The 16,347-nt window shown below is 49.4% G+C and overlaps 1 protein-coding gene across 13 annotated transcripts in view; it reads left to right on the plus strand.

The window, feature by feature from the left end:
* The window catches only part of LOC119976006 (coiled-coil domain-containing protein 150-like), a 154,911-nt gene that overhangs the window by 108,300 nt on the left and 30,264 nt on the right, over window positions 1-16,347 (plus strand). For all 13 annotated transcript variants that reach the window (XR_005462849.1, XR_005462843.1, XR_005462845.1 and 10 more), the window contains one exon: window positions 8,707-8,901. Coding sequence is in view for 3 of the 13 variants with exons in the window: in XM_038816036.1 (XP_038671964.1) it covers window positions 8,707-8,901 (195 nt within the window). In the remaining 10 variants the exon portion in view is untranslated. The remainder of the gene's footprint in view (window positions 1-8,706; window positions 8,902-16,347) is intronic.

The raw sequence follows: 16,347 nt of genomic DNA on the forward strand, positions 1-16,347 counted from the left end.
CTCGGGAGGACCGTCATTTTAACTGACTGCACCCTCCCTGCTAGCGACAGCGGCACCATGTCCCACCTCTTAAACTCCTCCTCCATCTGCTCCACCAGTCTGGAAAAGTTCAACTTGTGTAGGGTCCCCCAGTTCTTTGCCACCTGCACCCCCAAATACCTAAAACTTTTAACTGCTCTTTTGAAGGGGAGCCTCCCAATTCCCTCCCCTTGGTCTCCCGGGTGTATTACAAAGACCTCACTTTTCCCCAGATTTAATTTATATCCCGAAAAGTCCCCGAACTCCGCTAGTATCCCCATTACCTCCGGCATTCCCCCCTCCGGGTCTGCCACATACAACAACAAATCATCCGCATAGAGCGAGACCCGATGTTCCTCCCCTCCCCTTGTCAGTCCTCTCCACCCCCCTGACCCCCTCAGTGCCATCGCCAACGGCTCAATCGCTAATGCAAAGAGTAAGGGAGATAGGGGACATCCCTGCCTAGTACCTCGATGGAGCCCAAAATATTCTGACCTCCTCCCGTTTGTTACCACACTTGCCATCGGAGCTGAATAGAGCAGTTTTACCCACTTGATAAATCCCTCCCCAAACCCAAACCTTTCCAACGTCTCCCACAAGTATTCCCACTCCACCCTGTCAAATGCCTTCTCCGCGTCCAGCGCTACCACTATCTCCGCCTCCCCTTCCACTGCTGGCATCATAATCACATTTAACAATCTCCGAACATTTGTGTTAAGTTGGCGTCCCTTCACGAACCCCGTCTGGTCTTCATGGACTACCCCTGGCACACAGTCCTCTATCCTGGTTGCCAGGACCTTTGCTAACAGCTTGGCATCTACATTTAAGAGGGAGATAGGCCTGTAGGACCCGCACTGGACCGGGTCCTTGTCCCGCTTCAAAATCAAGGAGATCAGGGCCTGCGACATTGTTGGAGGCAGAACCCCCCCCTCGCGCGCCTCATTGAAGGCTCGCACCAGCACTGGACCCACCAAGTCCACAAATTTCCTGTAAAACTCCACCGGGAACCCATCCGGCCCCGGCGCCTTCCCCGCCTGCATCTGGCCTATCCCTTTAATTAGCTCCTGCAGCTCTATCGGCGCCCCCAACCCTTCCACCAGCTCCTCCTGTACCTTTGGGAACCCCAATTTGTCGAGAAAGTTCTTCATTCCCCCTCTCCTCTTCGGCGGTTCAGACCTATACAATTCCCTATAGAAGTCCCTAAAGACCCTATTCACCTCTTGCCCCTTCTGCACTACATCCCCACCCCTCTCTCTCACTCCCCCAATCTCTCTGGCTGCATCTCGCTTACGAAGCTGGTGTGCCAGCATCCTGCTCGCCTTTTCCCCGTACTCATACGCCGCACCCTGCGCCCTTCTCCACTGCATTTCCGCCTTCCTAGTGGTCAGTAGGTCGAACCTGGCCTGCAAGCTACGCCGCTCCCTTAATAGCCCCTCCTCTGGCGCCGCCGCATATTTCCTATCTACTTCTAGGAGCTCCCCCACCAGCCTCTCCCTTTCCTGCCTCTCCTTCCTCTCTCTGTGTGCCCTTATGGAGATCAGCTCTCCTCTAATCACTGCTTTCAAGGCCTCCCAGACCGTCCCCACCTGCACCTCACCTGTGTCATTCGTACCCAGATAGTTCTCAATGCCCGTTCTCACCCTTCTGCACACCTCTTCGTCCGCCAACAGCCCTACATCCAGGCGCCACAACGGGCGTTGGTCCCGCGCCTCCCCCATGTCCACGTCCACCCAATGTGGTGCATGGTCCGATATCGCAATGGCCGAGTACTCCGTGTCCTGCACTCTCGGTATCAGCCCCCTGTTCAATACGAAAAAATCGATCCTAGAGTACACTCTGTGGACGTGGGAGAAAAAAGAATACTCCGTCGCCCTAGGCCTACCAAATCTCCATGGGTCTACCCCTCCCATCTGCTCCATGAACCCCCTTAACACCTCTGCCGCTGCCGGCCTCCTATTCGTCCTGGAACTCGATCTATCCAGCCCAGGGTCTAACACCGTATTAAAGTCCCCTCCCATGATCAGGCCCCCTGCCTCCAGTCCCGGGATGAGGCCCAGCAGGCGCCTCATAAAACCCGCGTCGTCCCAGTTCGGGGCATACACATTTACCAGTACCACACTCTCTCCCTGCAGCCTACCCCTCACCATCACGTACCTGCCCTCCTTGTCTGCCACCACCTCTGCCGCCACAAACGACACTCTCTTTCCCACCAAAATCGCCACCCCCCCGGTTCTTGATATCCAAGCCTGAGTGGAACACCTGTCCCACCCACCCCCTTCTCAGGCGGACCTGATCTGCTACCCTCAAATGAGTCTCCTGCAGCATTGCTACATCAGCCTTCAGTCCCTTCAGGTGTGAGAAGACCCTTGATCTTTTGACCGGCCCATTCAGCCCCCTTACGTTCCACGTGATCAATCGGGTCGCAGAGCGACCCGTCCCTACTCCCTGTCGATTAGCCATGTCTTGTCCCTTGCTCGCCCCGGGTCATCCCTTCTTTTCTGACCCGCTTCCCATAGCGATGGCCCCCCCCCCCCACCCCCCCCCGGCTCTCCCCTTCTCGTCCCTGGTCTTTCTAGCAGCAACCCGGTGTCCCCCCCCAGTCCCCCCCCCTTCCCCCCCCCCCCCCCCCTGGCTAGGACCCCTCCTAGCCGCGATGTACCCCACATCGTACTCCCGAGAGTCAGCTGGTCTCCGCTGACCCGGCTGCTCCTGCCACATTCCGACTCCTCCCGGTTCACCCCATCTGCGCCCGTGAAAGATCCCCTTAAAACCCCCGAGAAAGACCCGCATAATCAACCCCGCTCCCCCCCGTCCCGTCTCCCCAACTTAACGATATAAATACAAATACCCAATGGCAACTAAATACATAAATACTTAACTACATACTTAAATAACAAAATAATTAACTACTATCAACTAACCGCGTGCCCAACCATCACCCTCCATCAAACAGTATAAATAACCGCAGATAACCATAACCCGAAAAGAAAAAAAAGAACCAAAAAACCCCCCAAGCACCCAAAGAAAAAGGGTAAGAGGGGTAAATAACTAAGGGAAATTGGAAACGGGAAAAAACACCCCATAAGAAGCCAACGACCCACAATAGAGATTTCAACAGTACAAATATACAGAAACACCCAACAACTCGAAACCTTCAAAATATTCAGAAAAGTCAACCGTTCGAGAAAAAACACCCCAAACACTCCACGAAACTGTTACCCAGTTCCGACCTGGCCTGAAAAAGAAAAGGGCCACTTGCACAATCAAGAGTCCCCCGGCGGCTACGACCGCCGGTGCTCCCAGGTTTTAGTTCGTGTCCAACTTTTCCTCTTGTACAAAGGTCCAGGCCTCCTCTGGGGACTCGAAATAATGATGTTGGTCCTTGTAGGTGACCCACAAGCGCGCCGGTTGCAACATTCCAAATTTGATCTTTTTCGCGTGTAGCACCGCCTTTGTCCGGTTGTACCGGGCCCGCCGCTTTGCCACCTCCGCACTCCAGTCCTGGTACACCCTTACCGTCGAGTTCTGCCACTTGCTGCTTTTCTCCCTTTTAGCCCACCTCAGGACTTTCTCTCGATCACTTAGCCGCTGGAACCGCACCAGCACCGCCCTCGGGGGCTCGTTTGCCCTAGGCCTCCTGGCCATGACCCGGTATGCCTCTTCCAATTCCAGGGGCGCCGGACCGGCCCCTTCCCCCATCAGGGAGCTCAACATCTCCGCCACATATCCCGGGAGATCCGACCCCTCCAGGCCTTCTTCCAGGCCCAGGATCCTCAAATTTTTCCTCCTCATCCGAGTGTCCAGCTCCTCGAAGCGGCTCTGCCACTTCGTGTGGAGTGCCTCGTGCACCTCCACCTTTGCCCCGATGACTGTGGCCTCCTCCTCCCTCGCGGCCATCTCCTGCTGCAGATCTTTAATCGACGCCTCTTGGATCGCCTGGGCTCCCACCAACCTGGTGGCCGTCGCGTTCATGGACTCTAAGAGTTCCACTTTCATCTCCGTGAAAAAACGGAGGAGAGCGGCCTGCTGCTCCTCCGCCCATTTCTTCCACTCCTCCGGTGCACCGCCGGCCGCCATTTTGATTTTCTTCCCCCGCTTTTTTTGGGGAGCTGCTGCCGTTTTTCTTGCCGCTCCACTCCGGGTACCGACCATAAAATCGGTCTAGTTCTCCTCAGGGGACCTTCCCCCACCGGGATTCGTTTTTTCAGCGCCGTTGGGGCCCTCCAATTGGCCCAAAAACACCTTTGTTGCAGGAGCTTCCAAATGTGCGGCTTAGCTGGTCATAGCCGCAACCGGAAGTCCATAAAAATTATTTTTAAAAAATAAAATAAAAAATAGAAAAATAAATAAAAACAAGGTGAAATTCGGGCTGCTTTTTCCGATGCGACTGGGTTATGTATAAGGGTCAGCACCACTATTTCGAGGAACCCAAAGAGGCAATGGACTTTGTTAAGAAGCAAGGGCTGGCCCTGAGCTGAGGACGTTTGGACTCATGTTAGAGCTTTCAAGTATATGTGGTGTCTCCTCCGTTTTGGGATGTATCTTTTTTTTTCTTGTTTTTGTGTGCTTTTTGCATGGTTTTCCTGAATGTTTCCTGTTGGGCTCTTTCCTTAGTTGGAGTTTGGCTGGGGGGGGAATTAATAAAGAAAACAGTTAAAAGGGTTGGGTTAAAATGGATGCTTCATGGGAACTTTGTGCCATCTTTTTCTGTGTCTGTATGGCTAGGACTGAAGAGTGCCTGTTATTTCTTATCTCTTTTTTTTCTTGTTTAACTTGAATTGTGCTATTGTGGGGGTTGTTAATGACTTGTATATAGTGTTTGCTTAAGTAGGGCTGATCTGGGGAAGTGGTGTGGAGGGGTCGGGGGAAGGGTGACTGGGAACAATGGATGGGAGACGGGCTGGTGCCGAGGCTGGGAGCCCCAGGCTAGCTGAGTGCAGCTAGTCAACGGAAGCCGAGGTGGGGGGTGTCCATATAGTTAGATTAGAGCAGGGGTTAGGTGATAGGTTGGTGTTGCTAGTGGGGGGGGGGGGGGGGTCTCCTGACTGGAATTGAAACTGGGCATGGTAACAGTGAGGAGGTCATGGGTGGAGCCGGCCAGGAGACGGGCCAGAGGAAGCGTGACACATGGCTGGGGGGGGCTGGTCAAGGAAAGGGGATGGCTGATCGTCAAAGGGGGAGGGGCGAAGTGCCCCCCCAACCAGGCTGATTACCTGGAATGTTAGAGGGTTAAATGGGCCAGTGAAGAGGGCGCGTGTGTTTGCGCATCTGCGGGTTCTGAAGGCGGACATACTCTTGTTGAAGGAGACGCACCTGAAAGTGGCAGACCAGATTGGGTTAAAGAAGGGCTGGGTCAGTCAGGTCTTTCATTCGGGACTTGATTCTAAGACGACGGTGGTTGCGATCCTGATTAATAAAAGGGTATAATTTGAGGCGGAGGGCTCAGTCGTGGATGGGGGTGGCAAGTTCGTTATGGTGAGGGGTAAACGCGAAGGGGTGAGAGTAGTCCTGGTCAGTGTGTATGCCCCTAATTGGGACGATGTGGATTTTATTAGGAGGATGCTAGAGAAGATCCCCGACTTGGACTCACGTAAGTTGATCATGGGCGGAGACTTTAATACAGTTCTGGACCCGAGCTTGGACCAGTCATGCTCAAGTACAGGCAGGTTGCCAGCGATGGCAAAGGAACTGAGAGGGTTCATAGAGCAAATGGGGGGAGCAGATCCGAGGGAGTTCTCGTATTACTCCCATGTCCACAAGGTGTATTCCCGAATTGACTACTTTGTGGTGAGTAGGGACCTGCTGGCCGGAATGGTGGGGGCAGAAGCAATTTCCATATTCGACCATGCTCCGCACTGGGTAGACGTGCAGTTTTGTAAGGACATCTTTCAGCACCCACCATGGAGGCTGGAAGGTGGACTACTTGCGTACGAGGCGGTGTGTGAGAGGCTGAGGAAATGCATGCAGAATTACCTGCAGGTGAACGATACTGGAGACGTCTTGGCAGCGATGCTCTGGGAGGCAGTGGTGAGAGGGGAGCTGATTTCAATCAGGGCGTACAGGGACAGGATGGATAGGGCAGAGACGGACCGACTGATTAAGGAAATTCTACGGACGGACAGGAGTTACGTGGAATCCCCGAGGCCAGAGTTACTCAGGAAACGACAGAGGCTGCAGGTCAAGTTTGGTGTGCTGACTACAGGCAAGGCTGTAGAGCAGCTTAGAAAGGTAAAAGGCGTGATTTATGTGCATGGGGAGAAGGCCAGTAGAATGCTTGTGCAGCAACTGAGGAAGAGGGAAGCGGCTAGGGAAATAGGGAGGGTAGTGGATGGGGAAGGTAATCTAGTGGGTGATCCAGCAGGGCTGAACAAGGTCTTTAGGGACTTTTTAATAGGAAGCTATACACTTCGGAACCACCCGGGGGACCGGGGGGGGATGAGGCGATTCCTGGACGGACTGACCTTCCCAAGAGTGGGGAGGGGGTTGGTGGACGGACTGGGGGCCCTGGTCAGGATCGAAGAGGTATTGGGGGGCCTGACGGCCATGCAGTCGGGTAAAGCCCCGGGGCTGGACGGGTATCCGGTGGAGTATTACAAAACATTTGCCGGCATAGTGGGGCCGGTGCTGGTCAGGGTCTTTAATGAGGCAAGAGACAGAGGGAGTTTACCCCCGACGATGTCGCAGGCCATCCTCTTGCTCATTCTGAAACGGGATAAGGACCCGGAGGCCTGTGGGTCATACAGGCCGATCTCCTTGATCAACGTAGATGCCAAGTTACTGGCTAAGAGTTTGGTGACCAGAATTGAGGACTGTGTGCCGGATGTAATTGTGGAGGACCAAACCGGGTTTGGAAAGGGGAGGCAGCTGGTGGGGCCAACTTAAAAAGGCTGCTAAACGTGATTATGATGCCCCCAGAGAGTAGGGAGGTAGAGATAGTGGTAGCCATGGATGCTGAAAAGGCTTTTGACCGGGTCGAGTGGGATTATCTGTGGGAGGTACTAGGACGGTTCGGGTTCGGGGCGGGGTTCATCGACTGGGTTAGGCTATTGTATCAGGTCCCGGAAGCGAGTGTAAGGACGAACAGGACGACATCGGACTACTTTAGACTACACCGTGGGACAAGACAGGGCTGGCCTCTCTCCCCACTGCTGTTTGCGCTGGCCATAGAGCCGCTGGCAATTGCACTGAGAGCTTCTAGGGGCTGGAAAGGGCTGGTCCGGGGAGGAGTGGAACATAGAGTCTCGTTATACGCGGATGATCTGCTGATATATGTATCGGACCCAATGGTGGGGATGGACGGTATTATGGCAACCCTGAGGGAATTTAGCCGGTTCTCCGGATACAAAGTGAACATGGCTAAGAGCGAGTTGTTTGTAATTCAGACGAGGGGGCAGGAGAGTAGGCTGAAGGGGTTGCCGTTCAGGCTAGTGGGGGAGAGTTTCCGATATTTGGGGATTCAGGTGGCACGGGACTGGGGCAGGTGGCATAAGCTCAACCTGTCCCGACTGCTGGAACGAGTGAGGGAGGAGGTCTGGAGGTGGGATGCCATCACTGTCATTGGCGGGGAGGATGCAGACTGTTAAGATGACGATTTTCCCGCAGTTCTTGTTTGTTTTTCAGTGTCTCCCCATCTTTATCCTGCGGTCCTTCTTTAAGAGGCTGAATAAAATTATTCTGGGATTTGTATGGGCAGGGAAGTCCCCATGGATGAAGAGGGTGATGCTTGAAAGGAGCAGAGGAGAAGGGGGTCTGGCATTGCCGAACTTCAGCAACTATTAATGGCGGCCAACATAGCGATGATAAGGAAATGGATGGTGGGTGCAGGGTCGGTTTGGGAGCGGATGGAGGCTGCTTCGTGCAGGGGCACTAGCTTAGCAGCCCTGGTCACGGCGCCTCTGCCGCTTCTGCCGGCACGGTACTCCACCAGCCCGATGGTGGTGGCGGCTCTTCGGATCTGGGGCCAGTGGAGGAGGTAAGTGCATCGGTGTGGACCCCAATCTGCGGCAACCACCGATTTGCCCCGGGGAACATGGACGGGGGATATCGACTGTGGAGGAGGGCGGGGATTGTAAGGATGGGGGATCTGTTCCTGGAAGGGAGCTTTCCGAGCATGAGGTGCTGGAGGAGAAGTTTGGGCTGGCAAGAGGGAACAACTTTAGATACTTGCAGGTGAGGGATTTTGTACGCAGACTGGTGTCTTGACTTTTTTTTTTGTACTGTACAATGTCACTTTTTCTATATGCCTAAAATACCTCAATAAAATTGTTTGTTTAAAAAAAAGACTGGGCATTTAGAAGCTATCTTTGCAGAATGGAATCAGGCTTGAGGGGTTTTATATTTGACTACTGCTCCTAGTTCTAAATGTTCTTACGTTGTTAAAATAAAATTATAATGATCTCATTAAAATATGTAAGGTCCAAATCACCACCTTGAAGTGGCTTGGCTGCCCACCCAAATTTTGGCCTTAGTTAAAGACAAAAATTAGTTGGTTGGAAATGGCCATGAGTTGGAAACAGATTTTTCAGACTTTAACCCCCTCACCCAACTTAACCAGCTATTTTACATTTCCACCATCTCCGAGAATTTAATTCTTTTTGAGGAGAGTTATGTAATACTATCAGAAGTACCTATTTGCAAAGAACGACCATCGTTTTCCTTAACTTGTATATAAATTTTCTAACTTCATAGCTTAGAAAAAGTCTATCTGATGCCACATCCAGGTGTGCAGAAGTGTCACGAGCCAACAGAGAATTGCGACTGAAAGTTGCTGAATTCGAGAAGATTATAAAAAGTCAGAAAGCAAGGATCAAAGATCAGAAGACACAACTAAAGTATCATAAGGAGACCAAAACAACTAATGCACAAAATACAGAAAGAATAATGGTGCGTATAGTACAATTTCTTCTTTGTTTGTAAACTCACTTTGAAAGACCTGATTGTTTCAATTTCGGTACTCTGAATGTATCTTCGTAGAATTGGTATTTCCATAATCAGACCCACTTTCCACTTAAATTTACCACTTTATACACAACATAACAGAAACAGAAGGTGATCGGACAGGACATTGCGTGGACTTGTCTTTTGTTAGATATATATATTAAAGAATGTGGAGTAAAACAGATCAGCTATAGAATCAGAATAGTACAGCAAAGAAGGAGGCCACCTGCAACATTGAATCTGCACTGACTTTTTCAAAGAGAAATCCAGTTAGACCCATACCCGTGTTATTTCTCTTCTGAAGGCAGCTATTGTCTCTGTATTCACCATCCTATTGGACAGTGCATTCCAAATTCTAACAATTTGTTGAATAAAGAGGTTTTTCTTCATGTTGCCTGTTACTTAAATGTGTGCTCTTCGGTTATTTATCTTTCAGCTATTGAAACACTTCTCATTGTTTGCTCTAACTAAATCCTTCATAATTTAAGCACCTCAATCTCTTAACCTCTCTTTAAGGAGTATAACCCCAGTTTCTCCTGATTTGTGCAACTTTCATTGCTGACCCCTCAAACCATTTTAGTAAATCGCTTTTTCCCAAAACATTCACCTCCTTCCTAAAGTGTAGTGCCCAGAAATAGGCAACACTCCAGTTGGGGCTAAACTACTGTCAAAGAACAAAGAAAAGTACAGCACAGGAACAGGCCTTTCAGCCCTCCAAGCCTGCGCCGACCATGCTGCCCGTCTAAACTAAAATCTTCTACACTTCCTGGGTCCGTATCCCTCTATTCCCATCCTATTCTTGTATTCGTCAAGATGCCCTTAAATGTCACTATCATCCCTGCTTCCACCACCTCCTCCAGCAGGGGTTCTAGGGATCCACTACCTTCTGTGTAAAAAAAAAACTTACCTCGTACATCTCCTCTAAACCTTGCCCCTCGCACCTTAAACCTATGCCCCTGAGTAATTGACCCTTCTAGCCTGGGAAATAAATCTCTGACTATCCGCTCTGCCTATGCCCCTCATAATTTTGGAGACCTCTATCAGGTTGCCCCTCAACTTCCTTCGTTCCAGTGAGAACAAACCAACTTAATTCAACATCTCCTCATAACTAATGCCCTCCATACCAGGCAACAGTCTGGTAAACGTCTTCTGTCTAAAGCCTCCACATCCTTCTGGTAGTGTGGCGACCAGAATTGAACACTATACTCTGTGTGACCTAACTAAAATTCTATACAGCTGCAGCATGACTTGCCAATTTTTGTACTCAATGCCCCAGCCAATGAAGGCAAGCATGCCGTATGCCTTCTTGACTACCTTCTCCACCTGTGTTGCCCCTTTTAGTGACCTATGGACCTGTACACCAAGATCTCTCTGACTGTCAATACTCTTGAGGGTTCCACATTCACTGTATATTCCCTACCTGTATTAGACCTTCCAAAATGCATTACCTCACATTTGTCCAGATTAAACTCCATCTGCCATCTAGCCGCCCAAGTCTCCAAACGATCTAAGTCCTGCTTATCCTCTGACAGTCCTCATCGCTATCTGCAATTCCACCAACCTTTGTGTCATCCGCAAACGTACTAATCAGACCAGTTACATTTTCCTCTAAATCATTTATATATACTATGAACAGCAAAGGTCCCAGCACTGATCCCTGCAGAACACCACTAGTCACAGCCCTCCAATCAGAAAAGCACCCTGCCATTGCTACTCTCTGCCTTCTATGACCTAGCCAGTTCTGTATCCATCTTGCCAGCTCGCCTCTGACCCCATGTGACTTCACCTTTTGTACCAGTCAGCCATGAAGGACCTTGTCAAAGGCCTGACTGAAGTCCATATAGACAACATCCACTGCCCTCCTGCATCAATCATCTTTGTGACCTCCTCGAAAAACTCTATCAAGTTAGTGAGACATGACCTCCCCTTCAGAAAACCATGCTGCCTCTCGCTAATACGACCACTTGCTTCCAAATGGGAGTAGATCCTGTCTCGAAGAATTCTCTCCAATAATTTCCCTACTACTGACGTAAGGCTCACCGGCCTGTAGTTCCCTAGATTATCCTTGCTATCCTTCTTAAACAAAGGAACAACATTGGCTATTCTCCAGTCCTCCGGGACATCACCGGAAGACAGTGAGGATCCAAAGATTTCTGTCAAAGCCTCAGCAATTTCCTCTCTTGCCTCCTTCAGTATTCTGGGATAGATCGCATCAGGCCCTGGGGACGTATCCACTTTAATATTTTTCAAGACGCCTAACACCTTGTCTTTTTGGATCTCAGTGTAACCCAGGCTATCGTCACACCCTTCTCCAGACTCAACATCCACCAATTCCTTCTCTTTGGTGAATACTGATGCAAAGTATTCATTTAGTACCTCGCCCATTTCCTCTGGCTCCACACATAGATTCTCTCCCCTGTCCTTCAGTGGGCTAACTGTGTCCCTGGCTACCCTCAGGAAAAAAGCCTTGGGATTTTCCTTAACCCTATTTTCCAATGACTTTTCGGACCCCCTTTAGCCCTCCTGACTCCTTGCTAAAGTTCCGTCCTACTTTTCTTATATTCCACACAGGCTTCGATTGTACCCAGCCTTCGAGCCCTAACAAATGCCTCCTTTTTCTTTTTGATGAGGCCTGCAATATCTCTCGTTATCCAAGGTTCCCAAAATTTGCCGTATTTATCTTTCCTCCTCACAGGAACATGCCAGTCCTGAATTCCTTTCAACTGACACTTGAAAGCCTCCCACATGTCAGATGTTGATTTACCCTCAAACATCCGCCCCCAATCTAGGTTCTTCAGTTCCCACCTAATATTGTTATAATTAGCCTTCCCCCAATTTAGCATACTCACCCTAGGACCACTCTTATCCTTGTCCGTCAGCACTTTAAAACTTACTGAATTGTGGTCACTGTTCCCGAAATGCTCCCCTACTGAAACTTCTACCAACTGGCCGGGTTCATTCCCCAATACCAGGTCCAGTACAGCCCTTCCCTAGTTGGACTGTCTACATATTGTTTTAAGAAGCCCTCCTGGATGCTCCTTACAAACTCTGCCCCGTCCAAGCCCTAGCACTAAGTGAGTCCCAGTCAATATTAAAGTCTAAGTTAAAGTCTCCCATCGCAACAACCCTGTTGCTTTTACTCCTTTCCAAAATCTGTCTACCTATCTGCTCCTCTACCTCCCGTCTTATATAGATTTAGTATAACGAGTGATTTTTGTAATCTCGGCCTCTCTAAAGCTCAGGATCTCATGGCGTTGTTAATCCATCCTTCAAAGAGATGGACACATTAACCCCCAAGCCTTCCTCTTCTTGCCCCCTTTTAAAAACTATACCTTGTAGCTTGTACTGTCTCTCCTCAATGTTCACCAAAATGTAACAACTCATATTTTTATGCTTTGAATTGTGTCTGTCTTTTCCAACAGTTTATGTCTTATTGAGATAGAACCATGGAAATGATACAGCACAGAAGGGGGCCATTCCGCCCATCTTGTCCATGCCAATCCAAAGACACCCAGGTGCCCTTTATAATTCTATCTTCCTGCACATGACCTGTAGCCCTGCAGCTTACAGCACTCAAGGTACCGATCCAGGTACTTTTTAAAAGAGTTTAGGGTCTCTGCCTCCACCAACTCAGGCAGCGAATTCAGACACCCACCATCTCTGCATAAAAGATTTTTTTCTCGTGTCGCCTCTAACCCGTCTGCTACTTAGCTTGAACCTCTGACTCCTGGTGTTTGAACTCTCTGGCAAGGGAAACCGGTTCTTCCTGTCTACTCTATCTCTACCCCTCACAATTTTGTATATCTCAATCATGTCACCCCTCAAGAAAAACCCTAATCTCTCCAATCTCTCCTCGTTGCTACAATTCTCCAGTCCTGGCAACATTCTGGTAAATCTTCTCTGCACTCTCCAGGGCATTACATCCTTCCTGTAATATGGTGATCAGAACTGCACACAATACGGTTGTGGCCTCATCAGTGTCTTGTACAGTTCCATCATTAGATCCCTACTTTTGTATTCTATACCTCTGCCAATGAAGGAGAGAATTCCATATGCCTTCTATTACTATCTTTCTTACTGTTTACTACACATCTGAGTTTTGCCTCATTTACACATTTTGAATTTATATCCTCTCTACTACTAGCCCAGTTCATTAAAATTTATCAAAAACAAGTTCCTTACTGTAGCCCCACTACATACCTCCCTCCAATCTAAAAACGGCCATTCATCACATATTTCATATTTTTGTCCGTTAACCAATTTTGTATCTATACTTCAGTTGCCCCTTTTATCCCTTGGCTTCATTTTTCCCCAATAAGCTGGTACTTTATTAAACATCTTTGAACGCACAATGCACTGACCTTATCCATTCTTTCTGTCATCTTATCAAAAAACATTGTCAAGTTAGTCCAACACAATTCACCCTTAACAAAAAGAAAGTACTGTAGATGCTGAAAATCTAAAATAAAAACCTCGAGATTCTGGAAATACTCACCTAGTCTGGAAGCATCTGTGGAGAGAGAAACAAAGTAATTTTCACGTCAAGACAATTCACCCTGAACAACATTGGTTTTCCTTTCCTGGCTTGTGCTCACCCATGGAGGAATATGTTTTTGTGGTTAAAGTACCTGCTCTTGTTTCGTGCCTTTGAAACTCAAATTAAAACTTTACAAACTTATAATGCTTCAAAGTGGTTCAGTGTAACTTAGCATTTTTGAAAAAATGTTTATTGAAAATGTTATTATAAACAAAATAAACAATTAATTCAAGTTACAATGACAAAGAACATAACAACCATCAAAAGCACTAATTAACTTAACCCCCAAAACTAAACTAAACACCTTAACAACTGATGGTGACTAGCCCTTTAAATAGGAAATTAATGGCTGTCACCTTGGTTTTAATCCTTCTACCGACCCCCCTATTGGTATACTTGATCTTCTCCAAATGTAAGAACCACATGAGGTCATGGACCCAGGCGGCAGCACTGGGCGGAGTAGGAGATCTGCACCCAAGCAGAACTTGTCCTCCGGGTTATTAACGAGGCAAAGGCGAGGCCTTCAACTCTCTGCAGCATCGGCGAATCTGATCCCCCAAAATGGCCACCAGCAAACATGACTCCAGATTGACATTAAGTATCTCTGACATGGTGTTAAAGAAAAAGACCCAAAAGCCTAATGACTCGGGAATGAGCAGAGTGTGGTTAGCCGACCCCTGAGAACACCGCTCATGCCTGACCTCTAATCCAGAGAAGAATCCATTCATCCGTGCCTTGGTCACGGTAGCACAGTGGTTAGCACAGTTGCTTCACAGCTCCAGGGTCCCAGGTTCGATTCCCGGCTTGGGTCACTGTCTGTGCGGAGTTTGCACTTTCTCCCCGTGTCTGTATGGGTTTCCTCCGGGTGCTCCGGTTTCCTCCCACAGTCCAAAGATGTGCGGGTTAGGTGGATTGCCCATGCTAAATTGCACTTAGTGTCCAAAAAAGTTAGGTAGAGTTACTGGGTGTTGCTCTATTTATTTATCTAGGTGAACCACAAGCCTTTCCCTTATATTTATCAAATGACCACATAACCAGTTAGTTAGTTCAAAAGATGATTTATTTACTTACACAACAGTTATCTCAACATGCAAACACTAAGGGCGCGATTCTCCGCCCCCCCACGACGGGTTGGAGAATAGCGGGAGGGCCTTCCCGACATTTTTCCCGCCCACCCGCTATTCTCCCCCCCCCCGCCCCGCCCAACTCCCGACACGAATCGCTGCCGCCGTTTTTTTACGGCCGGCAGCGATTCACAGCTGATAGATGGGCCGAAGTCCCAGCCCTTTATGCTGTTTTTACGAACGGCAAACACACCTGGTCTGGCCGTTCGTAAAAACGGCGGGAACAACTCGCTTTTTATAACCATGGCACCGATTGGCACGGCAGTACCACGGCCGTGCCAAGGGTGCCATGGGCCCGCGATCGGTGGGCACCGATCGCGGGCAGCGGGCCCGATGCCCGCGCACTATTTCTCCTTCCGCCGCCCCGCAGTATCCATTCGCGGGGCGGCTGAGGGGCATCCCGGCCCGCGCATGCGCGGGTTTCGTGCAAACACGCGATGACGTCATCCGCGCATGCGCGGGTTGGAGTCTTCCAATCCGCGCATGCGCGGCTGACGTCATATGACGCGTCAGCCGGCGCTAACTCCGGCAAGCGGGCTTAACGAAATTCGTTAAGCCCGTGATGCCGGAGCTTACGGCGTCGGGCTGCTAGCCCCGACCGGGGACCAGAATCGGTTCCCGGTCGGGAAGGGGCGCGCTGGCGTCAAACCCGCCCGGGTTTGACGCCAGCCTTACGATTTCTCCCGTTTTGGGAGAATCGCGCCCAATATCTACTACGAGTTAAACTACACCTATCAGCTACAATAACCTATACTTAACTTCAGGGCAACCGGCACTGTGCAAATGGATAAAGGCCTTTATCTGGATTTCACTTGGCTGATTCGAAGAAAGTGGCTCTGTCTCTGCTGGGCTCATCCGTCAGGTAGCGATCGTTGGTCGTGAATTTAGCTGGCTATTCCTGTTGCAATTGGGTTAGGCACAGGCCGGACCCAAGAGAGGCAAAAATCATGGCTGCATTGTCTTTTAACTGGCTTGAGTTTCCCCCACCCCTTTTGTGGGCAGATTCTGGGTCACTGTCAATCAATTCCTCAGGGCTCCACCCTCTGATTGGTCATATCCAGCTTGTCTGTGTCCCAAACCTGGCCATAATTCCCATCATTCTTTGTGGGCAGCCAGTTTAGATGGCTACATGGGTTACGGGGATAGGGTGGAGGTGTGGGTTTAGGTAGAGTGCTGTTTCCAAGGGCCGGTGCAGACTCGATTGGCTGAATAGCCTCCTTCTGCACTGTAAATTCTATGATTTCTACAGCTTTAAGAGAGAAAAATGTCTCAGGTGCTTCATTGTAGCATAATCAGACAAAAATTGACACCAAGGGCCAACAGATTTTTCAAGAAGGTCAGAACTGGAAGAGTAGAATTTTTTTTGTATTTTGAAGCAACTAGCCTGTCAATCAAAATGGGCTTTTTTTATTTAATGTCTCCCACTTGAGACTGGGGTTCCCCTGTTGTTCATGTGGTGTTGTGAACCATGCATACTTAAAGAAGGGGGTGACTCCACCAAGAATTGCCCACCCCACAATGGAGCTGACAAGAGTGGGATTCTTGTGTGCAGGTTGGCTACCTGTGCCCTCATTCTGTGACGGCAAAAATGAGCAGAAACGTAAATCCACAAATCGGCTCATGCCCCCCGAGTTGGCCTGATGTGGCAAAAATTGAGACTGAAGTCTAAGTTGGTGATAATCTTTCCAAAAATCATAAATTTGCATTAAAATATTGAATGCTGTTTGTGGT

Source organism: Scyliorhinus canicula, chromosome 13 (genome assembly GCF_902713615.1).
Source record: "Scyliorhinus canicula chromosome 13, sScyCan1.1, whole genome shotgun sequence".
NCBI classification, from domain to species: Eukaryota; Metazoa; Chordata; class Chondrichthyes; order Carcharhiniformes; family Scyliorhinidae; genus Scyliorhinus; species Scyliorhinus canicula.